The sequence below is a fragment of the Piliocolobus tephrosceles genome, chromosome 4, assembly GCF_002776525.5.
Source record: "Piliocolobus tephrosceles isolate RC106 chromosome 4, ASM277652v3, whole genome shotgun sequence".
NCBI lineage: Eukaryota > Metazoa > Chordata > Mammalia > Primates > Cercopithecidae > Piliocolobus > Piliocolobus tephrosceles.
The window spans coordinates 142,376,037-142,400,751 of record NC_045437.1 but is presented as its reverse complement, the minus strand read 5'-3'; the positions used below and the strand labels follow the sequence as shown (position 1 = coordinate 142,400,751).

General features: G+C 37.5%; 1 protein-coding gene across 1 annotated transcript; it reads left to right on the top strand.

Moving 5' to 3' along the window:
- The first annotated feature begins 5,351 nt into the window (after window positions 1-5,351).
- On the top strand, window positions 5,352-23,800 carry SPINK13 (serine peptidase inhibitor Kazal type 13). The gene is made up of 5 exons (XM_023226907.3): window positions 5,352-5,482; window positions 7,005-7,107; window positions 11,310-11,347; window positions 19,271-19,398; window positions 23,544-23,800. Exons 2-5 carry the CDS (start codon window positions 7,038-7,040, stop codon window positions 23,590-23,592), a joined length of 285 nt encoding a protein of 94 aa, XP_023082675.1. The 5' UTR covers window positions 5,352-5,482; window positions 7,005-7,037; the 3' UTR covers window positions 23,593-23,800.
- Window positions 23,801-24,715: the final 915 nt, after the last annotated feature.

Here is a 24,715-nt window from a genome sequence, read left to right as displayed (position 1 = left end):
TGTGAGGTTTCTATTTGTGTCGGTCTATATGTTTATACATGTTTGTTATGTATATCTGACATTTTTCTACCCCTAGATGGTATTGTCTTTTTTGTTTGTTTGAGACAGAGTCTTACTCTGTCACCAGGCTGGAGTACAGTGGTACGATCTCGGCTCACTGCCAACCTTCGCCTCCTGGGTTCAAGCAATCCTCCTGCCTCAGCCTCCTGAGTAGCTGGGACTACAGGCACGTACCACCACGCCCACCTAATTTTTTGCATTTTTGGTAGCGGTGGGGTTTCACCATGTTGGCCAGGATGGTCTTGATCTCTTGACCTCGTGATCCACCTGCCTTGGCCTCCCAAAGTGCTGGGATTACAGGCATGAGCCACCATGCCCAGCCTGGTATTGTCATATTAATTTATAAAATCTCTGTATTAGTCCATTTTCATACTGCTGATAAAGACATACTCAAGACTGGGCAATTTACAAAAGAAAGGTTTAATGGACTCACAGTTCCACGTGGTTGGGGAGGCCTCACAATCGTGGTGGAAGGTGAAAGGCATGTCTCACATGGATGGTGGCAGGCAAAGAGGAAGAGTGAGAGCCAAGTGAAAGGGATTTCCCCTTATAAAACCATCAGCTCTCATGAGACTTATTCACTACCACGTGAACAGTCTGGGGAAAACCACCCCCATGATTCAATTAACTCCCACTGGGTCTCTCCCACAACATGAGGAAATTATGAGAGTTACAGTTCGAGATGAGATTTGAGTGGGAACACAGCCAAACTATATCAATCTCTTAAAAAGAATTCTATGCTAATAGGCTTACAAAAAACTAAGCACTTCCTTAAAACTCCCAGAAATGTACTAACTAATCCGAATGTTTATCAAGGGTATGTAATTTGTGTAAATCTTCGATAAATAAGACAGATTTGATAGCATTGGCTAAATAAAAGCAGATATGTGACTGAGTTGCCAGCATGAAGTATAATGGAGACATACATTTTATTCTACTTGGGTTTTCTTGCCAAATAAGCTAATATTATATTTGCTAGATGTTTAATATTATAAAACTTATAAATCTGATTTTAATCAAAGTGAGTAATTATGCTAACAAGTTTTTTTAGTGATGATTGTGTTTTCAGCTAACATTGTACTCAATGGTGAAAACTGAAAGCTTTTCTTCTGAGATCAGGAACAAGACACGATAGTCACTTTAACCATTTGTTTTCAGTGTAGTACTGGAAGCCTTAGCTGGAAAATTAAGCAAGGAAAAGAAATAAAAGTCACCCAAATAGGAGAGGAAAAAGTAAAATTGTCTCTGTTTGCTAATGACATTATCATATATATAGAATCCCTGAAGACTTCATTAAAAAAAAAAATGTTAAAACTGATAAACAAATTCAGTAAAGTCGGGTGCAGGATACAAAGTCAACATACAAAATCAGTAGTGCTTCTGTATACTAACAACAAGCTGTTTAAAAAGTAAATCAAGAAAATAATCCTTGCCATGGTCTGAATGTGTCCTCCAAACTCTGTGTAGAAAACTTAATCCCCAATGTAACCACGCTGAGAAGTGTGGCCTTTTGGGAGGTATCTAGGTTATGAGGGTTTTGTCCTCATGAATGGATTATTGCCATAATAAAATGGGCTTCAGGGAATGGGTTCATTCACTTTTACACATACACCTTCTGCCATGTGAGGATGTAGGAGTAAGAAAGCCCACATTAGATGCTAGTACCTTGATCTTAGATACTCCCCAGCCTCTAGTACCATTAGAGAATAAATTATTTTCTTTATAATTTATTTCAGGTACTTTGTTATAGCAGCACAAAGTAAACTAAGATCATCTCACTTACAATAGCATAAAACAAATAATAAAATTCCAAGGAGTAAGTTTAACCAAAGAAGTGTAAGATAAGTATACTGAAAACTATAAAGCATTGATGAACAAAATTAAATGCAAGTAAATGAAAAAATGTCCCATGTTCATAGATTCGAAGAATTAATATTGTTGCAATATCCTTAGTACCCAAATCAATCTACAGATACAAAGCAATCCCTATCAACATTCTAATGTCATTCTTCACAGAAGTAGAAAAAAATTCTAAAATTCATATAGAGTAACAGAAACCTCAAAGAGCCAAAGCAATCTTGATCAAAGAGAACAAAGCTAGAGGAGCCATGCTATTAAATTTCAAAATATATTACAAAGCTATAGTAATCAAAACAGCATGTAACTACTATAAAAGTAGACACACTAAACAACGGATAGGATAGACAGCCCATAAATAAACCCACACATATATGATTTTCAGCAAAGGTGCCAAGAATCTACAATGGGGAAAGAACAGTCTCTTCAATAACTGGTGCTGTGAAAACTAGACATTCACATGCACAGAAATGAAAGTGGATCCTTAGCTCATCCCCTATACAAGAGCCAACTCAAAATTATTTAAATACTTAAATGTAATACCAAAAACTAAAACTACTAGAAGAAAACAGAGGGGGAAGAAAGAGCTCAGTAACATTGATCTGGACAATAATAATTTCTTAGATATAACCCCCAAATCACAAGCAGCCAAAGCAAAAATATACAAATGGGATAATACCAAACTAAAAAGCTTTGCACAGAAAAAAAAAAAGAGTGAAGTGACATGGAATGAGAGAAAATGTTTGCAAATCATATATCTGATAAGGGACTAAAACTTGAAATATACTAGGAACTCAAACACATCAATAGCAAGAAAACAATAAACCAACTAAACAGTGGGCAAAGGACTTGAAAAGAGATTTCTTAAAAGAAGACACATAAATGGCCAATAGATACATGAATAAATGTTGAAAGTTATGTTACATAATGGATATTTATTAAATATGTAGATCATTTCTAGCTAAGAAACTACTAAAACATTCATTGCTAAACCTAAATTTGAGCTTACATAATTTTGGCTTATAATTTTTATAGAAATATTAATATTATTAATTACTAAACATGATCTTTTTCTACATTGAAAAATTTCACTATTACAGCATATTTATAAAATTTGCTAATCTGCTATAAAATTCTTATGTATGACAGATAAATCACAACAATCTACTTTCTCGTTTTCTCTGTAAAAGAACGGTTACTAATTGTTAAACATTATAATCAATATATGTGCATAAAAACACTAGAAATAATGAGGGTGAAGGGAAGCAACTTTTCATACATGAAAAGCATGTAAGGAATATTGTATGTGTTTCTATTCAGGGGGAGAAAAGAGGGTAACTTTATCCTTAAGTAAAATGAACAAGTTGATTTCAGTTACACAAAGTAAAATGTTACTTTCTTCATACCCAAGTATTATTACCATAAATAATAGTACCATAATATAAGCAATGAAGAGCCAATGGAGGACTTGAGTAGGGCAAAAAGATCAGATTTGTATTTAGATTTGTGTCCACCATTGAAGTAGTATCTGTATATAAATAAAATGGATAAACTACCCTGCAAGTCAAAAAGAAGGGTCATCATATTCATGTATAAAGGAACAGTACTATAAAAATGTTACTTTTCCAAAACGTATGTGACTCCTTAATCAAAATTAGGTGTTTTTTGTTTTTTTATTTTTATTTTTGGTGGACTAGATACAATGTCATCTGTGAAAACACATTTTTTAAAATATCCAAGAACACAGTAAACAACCGAATAAAAAAAGATGGGTGGACTACTCTATTTCTTCTTATATCTATTTACTGAATACTTACCTTGTGGCAAATTCAATGCTCTTCACTGTGATTACAAGGTAAAAATTATTAACAGATATAGGCAAGGCCTTTTCCTTCATAGAGCTTATATTCTAATTAATTAAAAGGCAGTATCTTGAAGAGATTAAAAGCACTGGCTTTGGGAAAAGCAAGATTTAATGAAAGGAAGAGGGGGTACTTTTTTTTTTTTTTTTAACAGAAAGGTGAAACGTGTTATACAAGACATCCATGGTAGGGTTCTAAGAAGACTGTTGGAGGATAAATTGAAGGGATTTTTTTTTTTTTTTTTTCTAAATTTAGAGCAAATGTAGAGAGAGCAAGTGAACATGGCCTTTGGCATGAATGTCATCTCTGTCCATTGTAGCATGGTTAGTAGCTAGTTGGTAGCTTCAGCAAATGAATTATCCCTTTGAGTTATCCCTATCTCAGTTTCTTTTTCTCTTATACAAGACTCAGTGGTATATACCTCATAGGATTGTTATGAGGAATAAATATGATGACAAATGTAAACTCCATAGCCGGGTGCCGACAGAATGAAAAGAATGAATGAAGGTATAGATCCCTAGGTAAGTTGATATGGAGTGAAGAATAAAAACAGAGGAAAAAAAGGTAGATCATAAAAATTCCAGAATTTTAAAGTAAAAGGAAAATAGTGGACAGGGCTTGTTCATCCTGAAGCTCGTTTACTCAGTAACTAAGAGATGAAGTTTTCCACTCAAAGTCATATGGGTGGAATGGGATCAGATAGTGGAAACAAATTGCATAAAACAAAGAAAATGGTATGGGACAGGTGGCATAAGGTAGGAAAATGACATTAAATAAGAAGCTTTCACTGGAGTCTAAAGAGTTTAGGTAAGTAATGATGTTATCAGGATCACAGAGTCCCCTGTATGGAACTTTTTCTGTCTTTTCCACAACCAAGGTCTGGAGCAGGAAAAGAAGAAGCTGAATTTATCCCAACTTGGAAGAAAGAAGGAAAAATAGAGAGCAGGACATCAAGAGAGGATGGGCATGTCAAGGAGCTAAATATTAATGTCAGACTATGGAATTCAAGCTAGTACAGGAACACAAAGCCATAAAAGAGTACTAACTACTCTAGGAGAGTTTAAAGCCTGTGAAATAGAACTTTTCCAGATAATGGCAAGTTTTTAGGCTTGCTGATGCTGAAGCGTAATATAAGCTAATAAGTAGAGAAATTAGGAGGCTTGGATATTGCAAACCTTATTGGTTGGGGAGTTACCCAGGCTAATAGAAAAACAAAAATTATATCCTAGAAAGACAGAACAGGTGTGACTTCTGAGAATAAGGGTCAGAGAAGACTAGAAAGGCTGGAACCACCTTGAAACTGGTGTGCGCACACACACACATACACCCCCCCACACACAATCACCAAATGATCTGGAATGTGGTAGGTCATTAATCTGCTTTGCAAATGTCAGAACTTTAGGATCCCAGTACTTCTTGTTCTCAAGATCCACAACCAGAAATCACAAGTACAGAACCTCCAGGTCTGTCTCTTCCTGCTGGAACAGGACACATAAGAGGGGGTGGTTCAGGGGAGGGATCAAACTCAGAAACAGCCATTAGAGTAAACTCATGCCAAGCAATTGGTCACTCAGCTATGCAATGAGTCAGCCCCCACTGCTGCATGTCCTTGGCTGCAGACTTCTGGAACAGCAGCTCTTCTGAAGGCTAGTTGTGACACCCAAAGTGACAAGAGCAGGTCCCTGTTCAGCCACTTCATCCAGGTAACTACTCTTTGACTTCTCTCTCCTTAGTCCAAGTCAGTGGTGGGGTCTCTTCAGCCTTCCTTTCTGTCAGTGCGCTTCCCTCTTTTTCCTCTAACACCCTCCTTTTGTTTCCTCTGCATATTAAAGTGGAGAAAATGTCAAGCTTATTTATGATTCTCCTTCATTTCTCTATATGCCCCTGCTACAATTTTGAAAGCAGACAGAATGGATAGAAGAGGGCATGAGCAAGTTAAGGAAATGGACTGGGAAGGTATCTTCTCCCTGGGCCTAAATATTTCACTCACAGCAAAGAAAAGTTGGGCTAGGCCGGGCGCGGTGGCTAAGGCCTGTAATCCCAGCACTTTGGGAAGCCGAGACGGGCGGATCACGAGGTCAGGAGACTGAGACCATCCTAGCTAACACAGTGAAACCCCGTCTCTACTAAAAAATACAAAAAACTAGCCGGGTGAGGTGGCGGGTGCCTGTAGTCCCAGCTACCTGGGAGGCTGAGGCAGGAGAATGGCATGAACCCGGGAGGTGGAGCTTGCAGTGAGCTGAGATATGGCCACTGCACTCCAGCCTGGGCGACAGAGCGAGACTCCGTCTCAAAAAAAAAAAAAAAAAGAAAAGAAAAGAAAAGAAAAAAGAAAAGAAAAGTTGGGCTAAACAAATTGTCAATTTAATATGTTTAAACTCTGCTTATATTAATACCAGTTGATTCTCTCCATATCCTATGAAGTTCATACTTTCTGAGGCCTACACTTCTCAGAGACGTTAAACCAAGAATTTGAACTCCCATCTAACTCCAAACTCTGTGATTTCTAGCATCTCACTCAATTCAAGGTCATATGTCACTTTTTTTTTTTTTTTTTTTTTTTTTTTTTTCCTGATTCTTGCATCAGGGAAGGTATACACAATTTTTACTAAGCATAATCAACGATTCCATTTTTAACCCATTCTTTATATTTGAGCCCATGTGACTGACCTGGCAAAGAGAAATTTAGCTGGGAAATAAAAGGCTTAAATGTGGGAGAAACTGGTCCATCCCAGGGAATCACATGTGATAGGGTGATAGGTCCAAGATTGTACAGGACAGCCCTCAGTTTACACCTGTTACCTCAGAATTCTTATGAATTCTTTACATGTCTGTGTTCACTAACAAGAAGGCAGTAGCTTAGGTAATTAACTGTGAGATAATTAGATAATTGTAGGGTGAACCTATGTATAGGTGATAGACTTTGAGTCAACCCTGATGAATCTTGAGCTTAATTTTTCTTCCAGGTCAGAACTGTGATTGTCAGCTAGGTTTTGGCAGAAAAAAAAAAAAAAAAAAAAAAAAAGTCATATTTTTATGTTTTTTATTTTCCTCTTGAAAGGAAAAGGGGTCTCTCAGGCCTGAGTTCCTGGAGACCATGTCAGCATAAGAACCACCAGGGCAAGTGTACGGGAATGGTATCACCATAGGGTATTGTGTTCTCTCACATTGGAAAAGCTAGCTGTGCAGGAAACTAAAAACAAAGAATCTTGGGCATGTTCACAGGCCTTATCAAAGAAGAGTCCTATGTGAGATCAAATGGCTGCCTTTCACCACAAGATTATATTTTTCCTGATATCCTCTACTTTGACACATATGGTTTCCTCAGGTGAGTAACCTAAGAGGTTTTGGGAGATAAACTCTGATTTTCTTAAAGTTATAGGAAAGAAAACGAGTAATTTTTGACTTTTATGGGACATATTTTGCTGAAATGTAAGCCAGTGTAGTCCAAATTGGGTATAATTAAAATGTATATTCTTAAATAGAAAAATCAAACTTGTTTTCTACATGGTGGAGTCACAACTTCGTGTCTATTCTGTCGATTCAGAAGAAATCCTCTAGAGCAGAGAAAATTGTGATATTTTTTATTGTAAGCAATATACACTACAATTATTATTTTTTCTAGAAAAAATGATGCATTTTCTTATGGCTTTCAAATATGGTAAGTGATATGATAAATATGGTAATGAAAAATAAGCCAATGAAAAATAAAAGGTATTTCTGTGATTGATGTTGGGTTGACATGTGTCTTTAGAGTTCAATAGTAAAAATCATGAATGCATAAAAACAAAACCTATGTTACCTGCTAATTATAGATGGAATAATGCCTCCCCAAAATGTTCAAGTCCTAATCACTTGAACCTGTGAATATGTTGCCTTGCATGGCACGGGGGACTTTGCAGATGTAATTTAGTTAAGGATCCTAAGATTGAAAACTTATACTGGATTATTCAGGTGGAACAATATAATCACAAGGATTCTTATCAGAGGGAGGCAGGAGGGCCCAAGTCAGAGAAGATGTGACAATGGAAGCAGAAGTTAGAATGGTGCAGTAAAAGGGCCATGGGCCAAGGAACTCAGACAGCCTGTAGAAGCTGGAAAAGGTAAAGAAATTAATTATTCCCTAGAAACTCCAGGAGGAATGCATCAGTGCTGACATCTTGACTTTAGGACTTCTAACCTCCAGAATTGTAAGATAATAAATTTGTGTTGTTTTAAGTCACTACATTTGTGACAACTCATTACAACAGCAATAAGAAAATAGTACACTTGCAAATCAGTTACAAATTAGTAAAGCAGACAGTACAACCTCATGTTTGCATTTTCAGATCATCCTTAAATACATGATACAAAGTAAATGCTCAATAAATGAATGTTTTAAAATGTAGCTATTATCAATTGATTGCCTGCTGTGTGTAGGTTCTCTGTAATATACTTTATTATTTTAAATATGCCTCAGTTGGATAGAATTGGATTAATCACAATACTTGGTTCAATAAATTTCATTGGGTTCAATCAAAAAGCACCATGAATATATCATTCCTGCAAAACTCTAAACTACTGACAAAAGTTCAAATCCAATAATGTAGTACTCAGTCATCCAATTCTCGTCTATCTTCATCCAATAAAAACACAATTCTACATCTTTTTTTAATTTATTTTTTCCCAAAATTCTTACTTCAGTTTCAGTCATTCTAAATCTTATGTCCATTCTTCCCGTGCTCTTCTTTTTAATATAATCTTTTATTTATACACATCATGGAAAATATATTTTTATAATTATTTTAACATTTATGTAACATTTATATAACTTGTCATATACAGCTCTTTTTTTTTTTGGAGACGGAGTCTCTTTCTGTCGCCCAGGCTGGAGTGCAGTGGTGCGATCTCATTTCACTGCAAGCTCCGCCTCCCGGGTTCACGCCATTCTCCTGCCTCAGCCTCCCGAGTAGCTGGGACTACAGGCGCCCGTCACCATGCCCGGCTAATTTTTTGTATTTTTAGTAGAGACGAGGTTTCACCGTGTTAGCCAGGATGGTCTCAATCTCCTGACCTCGTGATCCGCCCACCTCAACCTCCCAAAGTGCTGGAATTACAGGCGTGAGCCACCACGCCCTGCCTATTATTAGGACTTTTTAATTCAATATTACATGAGAGAATCTTTTCATCTTTTGAAATTTGCTTTTTCCTACCTACTGTTTAAATGTATACATATTCATGTGTGCAGTTGTTCATTTAGTTTCATCGATGAATAATATCACACCAATGAATAATATCCCAATGTGTGACTATACCCTAATTTCATTACTCTTCTGTTGATGGACTTTTGGTTTACTTACAAATTTATGATGTTAAGAGCAGAGCTGGTAGAAATATTCTTACACGTGTTTTTTGATGCACATGAACAAGAGTTTCTCTTAGGTATGTATCTAACAGTAGAGTTGCTATGCTACAATGTGTGTGAATTTTCTATACTAGAAGATGATGCCAGATGGTTCTCCAAAGTTGCTGCACGAACTAGTAACTTTTCATTAGAAAACTAAAATTTAAAAAATATTAGATAATAAAAAATGTTTCACATAATAGTGCAACATATAAATTGAGATTCTTTTTTTGTTTTCCTTCCAGAAGCCCAATTGTTTTAGTGTGATTTGTGGAAAGGATGATTCTTTTTCCACTAAATTGTTCTTTCACCTTTGCCAAAAAGCACTTGTCCACAGAAGTGTATATTTTTGAACTTCTTAGATGCCCATATTTCTGGACTCTATCCTTTTCGCTGATCTATTTTTTATCTTTATGCCAATCTGTTATGCAAATGTCAGACCTTTAGGATGCCAATACTTCCTGTTCTCAGGATCCACACCAGAAATCACAAGTACCGAACCTTCAGGTCTGTCTTTAACAAAATAACTAAGCCATATTTTAAAGGAAAAATATGTTTACACCAAAATGGGAGGAATGGAACTAACCCAACTTATCTTTGAGTCTATTAGCTGAACTATATACTCTTACTCTGAAGACAAAAGTCATTTATGCATTGAATTCTAATTTGTAGGCTCACATTTTGCAAAAGCATGGAATAAGAATTCTGTAAATGCAAATATAGTTTTGTTCAATATTGTCAAATTTTACTTCATAAACATTCTTCCAATTTGGATTCCCACCAGGAACCTCTTTCTCAACAGCTAATCTGATCGGTGATAAATGGCATTTCCATATAGTTTTAATTAGCATTTTTCTTAGCATGAGTAAAGCTGAATTTCCTTTAGAGATTCAAGGGTCATTTCTGTATCTTTTTGAGTATCTATGCTTGTGTAAATTATATTTGCATGTATATTGTCTGTTCTTCAGTTAGGTTTCTTGTTTTATTCTTCCCTCAATTTTAATGAGTTCTTTATAAATTAGGCATATTAGCCCTTTATCAAAAATCTTTTTAGATTATATATGTTTGTTTTTTGCCAGGAAGTTGTTTTAATTTTTAAGTAAAAAAAAATGCATCTGTATTTTCTGTTATTGTATTTAGATTAATGAATCAATCATAATTAAAAAATTATGTCATTTTAATTATTATAGAGTTTTATTTTTTATGTTTAGATCCTGATTCATTTGGAATTAATTCTTATGCATGATGTGCAGCATATACATGTAATTTTGTTTCATTTTTACTAGATGAAGACCTTTATTTTTTTTCTTGTAACCGTATCCAGTTACCTTTGTCATAAAAATATTCTGACCTTTCAGAAGTAGATAAAAGCATTCTATCTTTTTGGTTCTCTGAAAGAGAGTACATGTAATCAGCAAGACCTATTCCTTAAAAGGTTGATAGTCTTTGTGGGAAGATTTCTAAATATCATGTAGAATTTTTCTTTTAACTTTTGAAAATTCTAACTTTTGGAAAGTCAGAATATTCTACGATATTTTAAATATCACTTAACAGTGACAGATAAGTAAGACCAAAATACAATAAGTACTTTCTTATTTCATTTTCCCACAGGCAGCTAGTAACCCTCTATCCCAGGCAACACCAGCAACCCTCATACAAGCACCCCATAAAGTCAGTATCCTGAAAGCCAGCGAACTCCCTCAGTTTTCTTATCATCCCTGTGTCCACTTTAATTCAGCATCTTGGTAGGAACTGGCCTGATACATTACTTACTATATCATATTTATTTTCTAAATTTTAAAAATGCATAACCCAATTGCAGTGAAGAGGAAGCTAAAGCCAACAAAAGTGAAAATAAATAAATAAAATTATTTGTAAGTTATATATACAACCTCAAACAGTTTTTACTCTTTCCTCACTGATACAGCAAATTTATAAATAAAATCAAGACTTTGAAAAAGAAAGAATAAATGGATAAAGTAATTTAAAAAGGAATGTTACTGCAAATTCTATTGCTATTAAACTTATTTTGTATACATTTTTGTAAATGAGAAATTACGTTATTCAGTCAGTGACTTCAATAAGTGATATGATATCCCATGGAGAACTATTTCCTTTAACTTACTGTGTTTGTTCTTTATTTGCAGGAATTTTCAAAAAACGTGACTTCACTAAATGGCCTAAGGTAAGTTTAAAATTCTCAGTTCTAGATCATAATTCTAGTCTAATCACGCTCTTGACATGAGATCTAAAACTTCATGGAAAGTCAGGCACAGTGGCTCATGCCTGTAATTCCAGAACTTAGGGAGGCTGAGGCGGGAGGATCACCTGAGCCCAGGAGCTCAAGGTCAGCCAGAGCAACATAGGAAGATCTTGTGTCTAAAAAAATACAAAAATTAGCCAGGTGTGGTGGGGCAAGCCTATAGCCAGCTACATGGGAGGTTGAGTTGGGAGGGTCACTTGAGGCCAGGAGTTGGAAACTGCAGTAAGCCATAATGGCACCACTGCACTCCAGCCTGGGCAACAGAGTGAAACCCTGTCTATAAATAAATAAATAAATAAATCTTCATGGAGGTAAAGCAGAATGGAAGGATTCTATGTGACCTTGCACACAGACCTCTCCAGAATTAGATTGTCTCCATGTAGCACAAGCTTTACTGTGTGGCACATATACACCATGGAATACTATGCAGCCATGAAAAAGAATGAGTTCATGTCCTTTGCAGAGACATGTATGGAGCTGGAAACCATCATTCTCAGCAAATTAACACAGGAACAGAAAACCAAACACCACATATTCCCACTCATAAGTGGGAGTTGAATAATGAGAACACATGAACACAGGGAGGTGTATATGTGCCATATTTACTAAAATATAATATTTTAGTAAAATAAATATCTTTATAGTCAAATAAAATATTGAGTAAATATATCTCTGAGCATTAAGTAAAATAATACCTGCCATGTGTTCAAAGTCACAAAGCTAAACAGTGGTAAATACAGGGTTTATTCTCAGTTTTAATAAGTTTTGGGATACATGTGCAGAACATACAGGTTTGCTACCTAAGTATACATGTGCAGTGTTGTTTTGCCACACCCATCAACCCATCATCTACATTAGGTATTTCTCTTAATGCTATTCCTCCCCTTGTCCCCGCCCCCACAACAGGCCCCAGTGTGTAATGTTCCCCTCCCTGTGTTCATGTGTTCTCATTATTCAACTCCTACTTATGAGTGAGAATATGTAGTGCTTGGTTTTCTGTTCCTGTGTTAATTTGCTGAGAATGATGGTTTCCAGCTCCATACATGTCCCTGCAAAGGACATGAACTCATTCTTTTTCGTGTCTGCATAGTATTCCATGGTGTATATGTGCCACATTTTCTTTATCCAGTCTATCATTGATGGGCATTTGGGTTGGTTCCAAGTCTTTGCTATTGTGAATAGTGCTACAATAAACATATGTGTGCATGTGTTTTTATAGTAGAATGATTTATAATCCTTTGGGTGTATACCCAGTAAAGAGATTGCTATGTCAAATAGTATTTCTAGTTCTAGATACTTGAGGACTTGCCACATTGTCCTCCACAATGGTTGGACTAATTTACACTCCCACCAACGGTGTAAAAGCGTTCCTATTTCTCCACATCCTCTCCAGCATCTGTTGTTTCCTGACATTTTTTCTTTTTTCTTTTTTCTTTTTTGACAGAGTCTCGCTCTGTCACCCAGGCTGGAGAGCAGTGGCACGTTCTCGGCTTACTGCAAGCACCACCTCCCAGGTTCACACCATTCTCCTGCCTCAGCCTCCCGAGTAGCTGGGACTAGAGGCACCCGCCACCACGCTCAGCTAATTTTTTGTATTTTTTAGTAGAGATGGGGTTTCACCATGTTAGCCAGGATTATCTCTATCTCCTGACCTCGTAATCCGCCCGCCTTGGCCTCCCAAAGTGCTGGGATTACAGGCGTGAGCCACCGCATCCGGCCTGTTTCCTGACTTTTTAATGATCGCCATTCTAACTGGTGTGAGATGGTATCTCATTGTGGTTTTGATTTGCATTTCTCTGATGACCAGTGATGATGAGTTTTTTTTCATATGTTTGTTGGCACATAAATGTCTTCTTTTGAAAAATGTCTGTTCATATCCTTTGCCCACTTTTTGATGAGGTTGTTTTTTTTCTTGTAAATTTGTTTAAGTTCCTTGTAGATTCTGGATATTAACCCTTTGTCAGATGGATAGATTGCAAAAATTCTCTCCCATTCTGTAGGCTGCCTGTTCACTCTGATGATAGTTTATTTTGCTGTGTGGACGCTCTTTAGTTTAATTAGATCCCATTTGTCAATTTTGGATTCTGTTGCCAATTGCTTTTGGTGTTTTTTAGTCATGAAGTATTTGCCCATGCCTGTGTCCTGAATTGTATTGCCTAGGTTTTCTTCTAGGGAATTTATGGTTTTAGGTCTTGCATTTAAATCGTTAATCCATCTTGAGTTAATTTTTGTATGACGTGGAAGAAAGGGATCCAGTTTCAGTTTTTGGCATATGGTTAGACAGCTTTCCCAACACCATTTATTAAATAGGGAATCCTTTCCCCATTTCTTGTTTTTGTCAAATTTGTCAAAGATCAGATGGTTGTGTATGTGTGATGTTATTTCTGAGACCTCTGTTCTGTTCCATTGGTCTATATAGCTGTTTTGGTTACTGTTGCCTTATAGTATAGTTTGAAGTCAGGTAGTATGATGCCTCTAGCTTTGTTCTTTTTGCTTAAAATTGTCTTGGCTATATGGGTTCTTTTTTGGTTCCATATGAAATTTAAAGTATTTTTTTCTAATTATGTGAAGAAAGTCTATGGTAGCTTGATGGGAATAACATTGAATCTATAAATTACTTTGGGCAGTATTGCCATTTTCACAATATTGATTCTTCCTATCCATGAGCATAGGATGTTTTTCCGTTTGTTTGTATTCTCTCTTACTTCCTTGAGCAGTGGTTTTTAGTTCTCCTTAAAGAGGTCCTTCACATCCCTTGTAAGTTGTATTCCTAGGTATTTTATTCTCTTTGTAGCAATTGTGAATGAGAGTTCACTCATGATTTGGCTCTCTGTTTGTCTATTATTGATGTATAGGAATGCTTATGATTTTTGCACATTGATTTTGTATCCTGAGACTTTGCTGAAGTTGCTTATCAGCCTAAGGAATTTTTGGGCTGAGGTGATGGAATTTTCTAAATGTATGATCATGTCATCTGCAAACAGAGATAATTTGACTTCCTCTCTTCCTATTTGAATACCTTTTATTTCTTTCTCTTGCCTTAATGCCCTGGTCAGAACTTCTAATACTATGTTGAATAGGAGTGGTGAAAGAGGACATCCTTGCCTTGTGCTGGTTTTCAAAGAGAATGCTTCCAGCTTTTGCCCATTCAGTATGATATTGGCAATGGGTTTTTCATAAATAGCTCTTATTATTTTGAGATACATTCAATCAATACCTAGTTTATTGAGTGTTTTTAGCATGAAGGGGTGTTGAATTTTATTGAAGGTCTTTTCTGCACCTATTGAGATAATCATGTGGTTTTTGTCATGGTTCTGTTTGTGTGATGGATTGTGTTTATTGATTTGCATATGTTAAACAAACCTTGCATCGCAAGGATGAAGCCAACTTGATCATAGTGGGTAAGCTTTTTGATGTGCTGCTAGATTCAGTTTGCCAGTATTTTATTGAGGATTTTCATATCCATGTTCTCAGGGATCTTGGCATGAAATTTTCTTTTCTTCTTGTGTCTCTGCCAGGTTTTGGTATCAGAATGATGCTGACCTCATAAAATGAGTTAGGGAGGAGTCCCTCTTCTTCTATTATTCAGAACAATTTCAGAAGGAATGTTACCAGCTCCTCTTTGTACCTCCAGTGGAATTCAGCTGTGAATCCATCTGGTCCTGGGCTTTTTTTGGTTGGTAGGCTATTAATTACTGCCTCTATTTCAGGACTTGTTATTGGTCTATTTAGGGATTCGACTTCTTCCTGGTTTAGTCTTAGGAGGATGTATGTGTTCAGGAATTTATCCATTTCTTCTAGATTTTCTAGTTTATTTGCATAGAGGTGTTTATAGTATTCTCTGATTATAGTTTGTATTTCTGTGGGATTGGTGGTGATATCCCCTTTATCATTTTTTATTGTGTCTATTTCATTCTTCTCTCTTTTCTTCTTTATTTGTCTGACTAGCAGTCTGTTTTCAAAAAACCAGCTCCTAGATTCATTGATTTTTTGAAGGGGTTTTTGAGTCTCTATCACCTTCAGTTCTGCTCTGATCTTAGTTATTTCTTGTCTTCTGCTAGCTTTTGAATTTGTCTGCTCTTGTTTCTCTAGTTCTTATAATTGTGATGTTAAGGTGTCAATTTTTGATCTTTCCCACTTTCTCCTGTGGGCATTTATTGCTATAAATTTCCCTCTAAACACTGCTTTAGCTGTATCCAAGAGATTCTGTTATGTTGTGTCTTTGTTCTCATCAGTTTCAAAGAATATCTTCATCTTTGCCTTAATTTTGTTATTTACCCAGTAGCTATTCAGGAGCAGGTTGTTCTGTTTTCATGTAGTTGTGCAGTTTTCGGTGAGTTTCTTAATCCTGAGTTATAATTTGATTGCACTGTGGTCTGAGAGACTGTTTGTTATGATTTCCATTCTTTTGCATTTGCTGAGGAGTGTTTTACTTCCAATAATGTGTTCAATTTTAGAATAAGTGTGATGTGATGCTGAGAAGAATATATATTTTGTTGATTTGGGGTGGAAAGTTCTGTAGATGTCTATTAGGTCCACTTGGTCCAGAACTGAGTTCAAGTCCTGAATATCCTTGTTAATTTTCTGTCTCATCAATCTATCTGACATTGGGGTGTTAAAGTCTCCCACTATTATTGTGTGGGAGTGTAAGTCCCCTTGTAGGTCTCTAAGAACTTGCTTTATGAATCTGGGTGCTCCTGTATTGGGTGCATATATATTTAGGATAGTTAGCTCTTCTTGTTGCATTGATCCCTTTACCATTATGCAATGGCCTTCTTTGTCTCTTTTTGTGTTTGTTGGTTTAAAGTCTGTTTTATCAGAGACTAGAATTGCAACCCCTACTTTTGTTTGCTTTCCATTTGCTTGGTAAATCTTCCGCCATCCCTTTATTTTGAGTCTATGTGTGTCTTTGCACATGAGATGGGTCTCCTGGATACAGCACACTGATGGGTCTTGACTCTTTATCCAATTTGCCAGTGTCTTTTAATTGGGGCATTTAGCCCATTTACATTTAAGGTTAATATTGTTATATGTAAATCTGATCCTGTCATTATTATGCTAACTGATTATTTTGCCCATTAGTTGATGCAGTTTCTTCATAGTGTTGACAGTCTTTACATTTTGGTATGTTTTTGCAGTGGCTGATACCAGTTTTTCCTTCTCATGTTTAGTGCTTCCCTCAGGAGCTCTTGTAAGGCAGGCCTGGTGGTGACAAAATCCTTAGCATTTGCTTGTCTGTGAAGGATTTTATTTCTCCTTCCCTTATGAAGCTTAGTTTGGCTGGATACGAAATTCTGGGTTGAAAATTCTTTTCTTTAAGAATGTTGAACATTGACTCCCACTCTCTTCTGGCTTGTAGAGTTTCTGCAGAGAGATCCACTGTTAGTTTGATGGGCTTCTTTTTGTGGGTAACCCGACCTTTCTCTCTGGCTGCCCTTAACATTTTTTCCTTCATTTCAACCTTGGTGAATCTGAAAATTATGTCTCTTGGGTTTGCTCTTCTTCAGGAGTATCTTTGTGGTATTCTCCGTTTATCCTAAATTTGAATGTTGGCCTGTCTTGCTAGGTTGTGGAAGTTCTCCTGGATAATATCCTGAAGTGTTTTTTCCAACTTCGTTCCATTCTCCCCATCACTTTCAGGTATACCAATCAAACGTAGGTTTGGTCTTTTCACATAGTCCCATATTTCTTGGAGGCTTTGTTCATTCCTTTTCATCCTTTTTTCTCTAATCTTGTCTTCACACTTTATTTCATTAAGTTGATCTTCAATCTCTGATATCCTTTCTTTTGCTAATTGATTTGGCTATTGATACTTGTGTATGCTTCATGAAGTTCTCATGCTGTGTTTTTCATCTTCATTAGGTCATTTATGTTCTTCTCTAAACTGGTTATGCTAGTTAGCAGTTCCTGTAACCTTTTATCAAGGTTCTTAGCTTTCTTGCATTGGGTTAGAACACACTCCTTTGACTCAGAGGAGTTTGCTATTACCCACCTTCTGAAGCCTACTTCTGTCAATTTGTCAAACTCATTTTCCATCCAGTTTTGTTTCCTTGCTGCCAAGGAGTTGTGATCCTTTGGAGGGGAGGAGGCATTCTGAGTTTTGAAATTTTAAGCCTTTTTGGGCTGGTTTTTCCTCATCTTCATGGATTTATCTACCTTTGGTCTTTGATGTTGGAGACCTTCAGATCGAGTTTTTGCATGGTCATCCTTTCGGTTGATGTTGATACTATTGCTTTCCATTTGTTAGTTTGCCTTCTAACAGTCAGGCCCCTCTTCTGCAGGTCTGCTGGAGTTTGCTGGAGGTCCACTCCAGCCCCTGTTTGTCTGGTTATCACCAGTAGAGGCTGCAGAACAGTAAAGATTGCTGCCTGCTCCTTCCTCCAGAAACTTTGGCCCAGAGTGACACTCGCCAGATGCCAGCCAGAGCTCTCTTCTTTGAGGTGTCTATAGATCCCTGCTGGGAGGTGTCTCCCCATCAGGAGGCATGGGGGTCAGGGACCCACCTGAGGAGGCAGTCTATCCCTTAGCTGAGCTCAAGCACTGTGCTGGGAGATTCGCTGCTCTTTCTAGAGCCAGCTGGCAGGAACCTTTAAGTTTGCTGAAGATGTACCCACAGCAGCCCCTTCCCCCAGGTGCTCTGTTCTAGGGAGATGGGAGTTTTATCTATAAGCCCCTGACTGGGGCTGCTGCCTTTTTGTTAGTGATGCCCTGCCCAGGGAGGAGAAATCTAGAGAGGCGGTCTGGCTACAGCAACTTTGCTGAGCTGCAGTGGGCTCCACCCAGTCTGAACTTCCCAGCGGCTTTGTTTACATTGTGAGGGGAAAACCGCCTACTCAAGCCTCAGTAATAGCGGATGCCCCTCCCCCCTCCAAGCTTGAGTGTCCCAGGCCAACTTTGGACTGCTGTGCTGTCAGCGACAATTTCAAGCTGGTGGATCTTAGCTTGCTGGGGTCTGTGGGGATGGGACCTGCTGAGCAAGACCACTCAGCTCCCTGACTTCAGCCCCCTTTCCCCGGGAGTGAACAGTTCTGTCTCGCTGGCGTTCCAGGCACCTCTGGGGTTGAAAAAAACTCCTGCAGTTAGCTCAGTGTCTGCCCAAACGGGTACCCAGTTTTGTGCTTGAAACCCAGGGCCCTGGTGATGTAGGCACCCAAGGGAATCTCCTGGTCTGCAGGTTGCGAAGACTGTGGGAAAAGCATAGTATCTGGGCTGGATAGCACTGTCCTTCACAGCACAGTCTCTCATGGCTTCCCTTGACTAGGGGAGGGAGTTCCCTGACCCACTGCACCCCCGGGGTGAAATGATGTCCTACTCTGCTTCTGTTCACCCTCTGTGGGCTGTACCCACTATCTAACCAGTCCCAGTGAGATGCGTCAGGTACCTCAGAAATCACCCACCTTCTGCATTGGTCTCATTGGGAGCTGCAGACCAGAGCTGTTCCTATTCGGCCATCTTGCCTGAGAGTTTTAATAAGTTTTAATACAAAATCCTTATTCTGACCAATGACACTTGAGGGCTGTCCTCTAGAAGTTCACAAACACATACGTATCTCCACTCATAAACTTCCTACTGGAACTGAAATATGAAGGCTAAGTGAAAACTTTGCATTCAAGGTTAAACAGGAATATTAAAATGGTTATGACTTGAAGAGATGATAAGATGGGTGGGGACAATACAATCAGAAAAAGAAACTGGCCTGACAGAAGACCACAGCACAGGGAATCCTTGATAAGATTAATTGACTGTTATGATTTAATGTTATTTTTAAGTTGGGCAGAAGTGACAGGAAGAAATAGATGGAAGAGAATCTATTATTTGTTATTTTATGGTATCATGTACTTGCAGCCCCCATGTAAAATGTATCTGCCACTGGAACCATATTATGATGTAGACTGCCCTGATGTAATAGCACCTGTTTGTGCCTCAAATGGCCGCACTTTCCAGAATGAGTGTTTCTTTTGTGTTGAGCAGTGGTAAGTACAGAATAAACTGCCATTACTTTTTCCCTCTACTTCCTCACAGAAATTTCAAAGAAACGTAGTCAAGGAATTGAGTTTTACTGATGCACACTTTTTTTAAAAAAAAATAGCCTCTATTATTTACAAAAACTGGGGACAGACTACAGACAGAGTGAAGAAAGAAAGTCTCCTAGAATTTAGTTAATATTCAAAGTTGAATCATTTAAAAAAGAAAAAAGGCTTACATAATGTTTTGGGAGAACTGTACAGAGATTATATTTGTAAGTAATCTATAGATTATATTCAAGCAATGAATGGAAGTCTAGTTATTTAAAAAAAAACTCAACTTTTTTTATACGTCACATTGACAAACCTATGAATAGCACCTATCAGTGTTTGGTAGCTATTAAGAAGAGTAGAAAAATATGCAGATGCAGCTATAGACATAGACCAAGGTATAAACATAGATGCAGGTATAGATACACACACACGTAGCAAAGGGGATTTGTGGTCTTACATGTATAAAAATTGACAGCCAACTTTTCATATTGTTTTTGCCTTTCAAATAAATTCAGTAAGAAATTTAGACCAAAGAATTAGTAATATTCCTTATAATATATACTTAGCTCCATTCAAAATTGTTTTCACAAATTAGTCCTGTATCTTGTCAGTTAACTTCTTCATGACCTGTGAGATCTTCTCTGTTGGGGATCCCCAAGACTATCTTCAGGCTTGAGGATTCAGGAGGACTCAAAACTGAGAAGAGCTGTTATATTCATAGTAACTGTTTACTACAATGAAAGGATACAAACTAAAATCAGCAAAGACCAAAGATGCATGAGGTGGAGTCCCTGAGAGAACAGGCACAAGTTTCCAGCTGTCTTCTCCCAGTGGACTCACAGAAGTGATACCTAATTCTCCCTGCTACCATGACAACACACATGGAGCATTGTTGCTACCATGACAACACACATGAAGCATTGCTTACCAGGGAAGCTCACCCAAGACGTGGTATTCAGACTGTTTAATGGGGGTCAGTCAGGTAGGCACAGAACACCTACATGGCTGATCTGAAATACTTAATCTCGAGCTCCTGCCCAGCCAGAGATCAAATTGGCATAGAGTGGTTCAGGACCCTAGGTAAACAACAACAGGTGTTCATTATAAATTTCATGGCAAGCATAAACTCTTTGGCAGACCCAGGTCCTAGATATACAAACATACCCTATTGCACAGAATATTCCAAGGGCTTGTAGGTTATCTGCCAGGAGCTGGTTTGAGCATGCCAAGCCTGCTGAGCCAACTCTTCTGCACAGCTTTCTTTGAAAATAATCCTCATGAGTTTCTAGTATCATGTTGCCCTTCCATGAGGATTATTCCATTTCAGAGGATAATTGAAATGTCCTTTAAAGAAAAAGAATGTAAATGTAAAAATGTAAGTTAACCAGGTCTCTACTGTTGGCTCTACTGTTCTCATTCAAAGATGAACTACAATTCAGGAGTGTTACCAGACTATATAGAGTAATTAAGTTACATTATCCTTCCTTCCTAATGTGATTACTGTTGGTTTCTTAGGAATGAGGTAGTCAGAAAAGAGACTTGGAAATGTCTTTGTAGCTCTTCCATGTAATATTTCTGTTATACTCTGTGGTGTTTGTACACACACTACTAAAAAGAGCAGTGCAAGATGGTCTCCCTCATAATGCCCTGGCCTTTGGAAAATCACATAGATTGAGGCAGACACGCAGTATGGGCCTTGATCTGCTGGACTATTACTTCACAACTTCCCACAAAGATCATTCTGAGATTCCTTTCAGGCTCATCTAGGAAATGTGAGGAGGCCATAACCTCACGGAGCAGTGTTAGCAGCTCAAATATCAGGCCTCAGATATCTTTGGTAAAAACGGGGAAGAGGTTAAAGAAACAATCCCTTCTTTCCTTCCTTCCTCCCTCCCTTCCTTTCCTTCCTCTCTTCCTTCCTGTCTTCGTCATCAATTCCTTCCCTCCTTCCTTCTTTCCTTTCTTCCTTCCTTTCCTTCCTGCCTTCCTGCCTTCCTTGCTTCCTTCTTTCCTCCCTCCCTTTCCTTCCTTCCTTCCTTCCTTCCTTCCTTCCTTCCTTTCCTTCCTTCCTTTCCTTCCTTCCTTTCTTCCTCCCTTTCCTTTCAGTTAACTTAAAGGTTAACTGAAACCTTCCTGCCTTCCCTTGCTTCCTTCTTTCCTCCCTCCCTTTCCTTCCCTCCTTCCTTCCTTCTTTCCTTCCTTCCTTCCTCCCTCCCTCCATCCGTTTCCTTTCTCCCTCCCTCCTTCCCTTCCCCTTCCTTCCTTCCTTCATTCCTTCATTCCTTCCTTCCATTTTTCCTTCATTCCTTCCTTCCATTTTTCCTTCCTACTTTCTTCCATCCTTCCTTGGGCTTCTAAGTCATCCTCCAGAAGTTGGTAATAATTCCTAGTGTAGTAATTCCTTCCTTCCTTCCTTCCTCCCTCTCTCCCTCTTTCCTTCTTTCCTTCCTTTCTACCTTGTAACTCTGAGAGATGTACTGTGACCACTCTAGCTTTTATTTCTCAGTCTAAGAATAAATGAAGAGCCCTGCTGGTTAAAATAGTTAAAAACTGTTCAGTAACATTGTAGCCAATATGAGCACAGTTCATATCAAACATATCTTATTCTGGAACACAGAAAATTAATTCCAATGGCAGGAATGGTGCAGTGACATGCATATTTGCTGAATTCTCCATATGACCTGAATATGTAAACTTAATTTCCATGCCATTTCTATATCTTGGGGCAAGAAGAATAGTCCTAATGCTCTTTTGAGTGATGGGAGGAGAAGGGTAATTCCTTGGTCTCTGCTCTTGGCAGTGTTTTGAGGAAAAAGCCCTGGCAAATTAGACTCACTGCTCTCAGAGATATCTGCCACTTGTGAACAATGTAAAATCTTTGAAAAATAATGATGAATCCAAAACTTGGCCAGAATTTATAGAGTCATATTCACTATCCTTAATGAATCCCTCAAGCCTACTCAGTCTAGCACTCTGGTAATATATGCTAAGAAAAGAGAACCTTACATGAAACAGTCCATACTCTTAAAAAGCTTGTGGTCTTATTTGGCAAAAAGAACATATGCATACAAAGTTGATGAGAATAGAAAGCAACCTTGGTTTTGTTGGGAAAAGATGATGTTTTAATAAGTTTTGAAATCATTGATAGAATTTACCCAAAAATACAGATTTCAAACTTGCTTAGTGATACTAAGCAAGGATTTATCAGGCAATAAATAAGCCTCAACTGCCTCATAGTAGCTCCCTGTTCAAATGGAGATCACGTGTTCCAAACAACCATAGTTCTTCCTCTCTCTTTTGTAATAGAAGTGGTTCACGTCACTTATTTATATTACCCACTAGGCTCCAAGCATTTATGTTTGCCATTCTTGAACCAAATGAGTGCGTTAGATATATATCAAAGGTGAGCCTGACTATAGAGGTTGCTGTGGGAAGTCTTTTGAAGAACGAGAGGGCTAAAGGAGTTTTAAAGAAATGGAACACAAAAAAGAAAATGGATTGTTCAATCTATACAGTGACAACTGTTTGGGAAAACACTTGGAATCAAGAAAGTGTGCAGTGTCTTTAGAGATGTAATACAAATATGATGCCAAAAGACATATTATGTATTTAGAGAATGCTAATATGTAAAGATGGCAAATAAGAGGCTAGTCTTCTGTGAAACATAAATGCCCAAGAAAGGTGAACAGACTACAATCAATGGACTGTGTGAAAACAGTGAAAAATTTGAGCACAGAGCGAATTGTGTGAATTATGCATAGCATTATTGCTGTGGTTATCTTTTACTTCTTGGTTAAAAAAAAAAATCTGGTATTTCTATGTTGAATTGAAAGGCATTGAGATGGGAATGGGTTAGGGGATGAAAAACTCTACATAAAAAATGTCATAGGACACCTTTTGAATAATCAAGACATGGAGAAAGAATGTACAAACTATAGTGGTAACAAAGAAAAATGAAAAAAAAAAGAAGAAGAATGTAAAGGGAATTTAAAAGCAGCTCCCTTTTCAGGACCTCTTTTAGAAGATAAGGAAAAGTACATTCAATACCAATGTTCACTTTCCTTATGATACTAATCTTCTTTTTTTTCTCTTCTCTTTAGGGAATTTGGTTTTTATATAGAATTTGAAAAATATGGAAAATGTGATTAATGGGTAACAGAGGACCTACACTTGCTTATTGTTTTTTCTACTTAATTCAGAAAAGTATTTCTTTTGGAGTGTGAGGATGTAAATTAAATAACATCCCTATGCTGTACTTAAATATCAAACAAAATGGGAGACAAAAATGAAGGAATCAAACTAATAAGAACTAAAGATCACATTTATTACAAATAAACAACAAAAGAGCTGATATTCATTTCTATGTATTGATTGTTTTAAGTCATCTTCCTCCCATTTTGGGTAGTTTAAAGTATCTTCACCAGTTGGGCTTGTTAACCCAATTGTTATATCTTGTTGTATCTTGTTATATCTTGTTACCCAAAATTATACTTACCACCAATTGCAGGCCTATCTGCAGAATTAAACCCTACCCCACTAATATAATTACAAGACCTGGAGCAAAAGAGAAAATATCCTTCCTACAAAAGACAGAGTCCAAAGGAAGGAATCACTGAGTTACCGAGGACTACTGCTATTTTTAACGTTCACAAATGGATGTTATACTTTCTGTGGTTGGAGAAGTAAAATACCATGGAGAGAGGAGGAGTATTAGGCTACTGGATGATTCCTACTCAAAGAAAGAAAGGACACTGGTATGGAAATAAGGAGATAGAATTTTGCCCTCAATTTTGCCACTGATTAACTATAATTTGGGGTCACATTCACTATCAGTGTCTCTGGCCATAGTGGCTTTAAATTTTTCTTGGTTCCACTTACTGTTTTGTTTATGCAAAAGAGTAAGTCATCCACTTTACTGGTATCTAGCCTTACATATATGGAATATCCTGATGAAATACACTATGGCTCCTTCATTTGTTAGCAAGATTGGGATTTGAAAATCCACTATATTTCTTACATCAGAAAGTAGAAATATTCTAGCAACAATGAGTGTTGTTAGTAGCTAGTATGGGAACTAAGGAGTAAAAAGGTCAAATAGAGTAGACATCTTTTGCTGATGTTTCTATATCCAGCCATCCATATTCTAGAAACTAACATTCAATTATCTTTTTGTGATTAACCCTATCCTCAAGGTTGTGTCTTCATTTGTGTTAACTTCATCATGATCTGGGGTGGAACTGGGCCTATGCACATCTACAGATGGAAGTCCCTT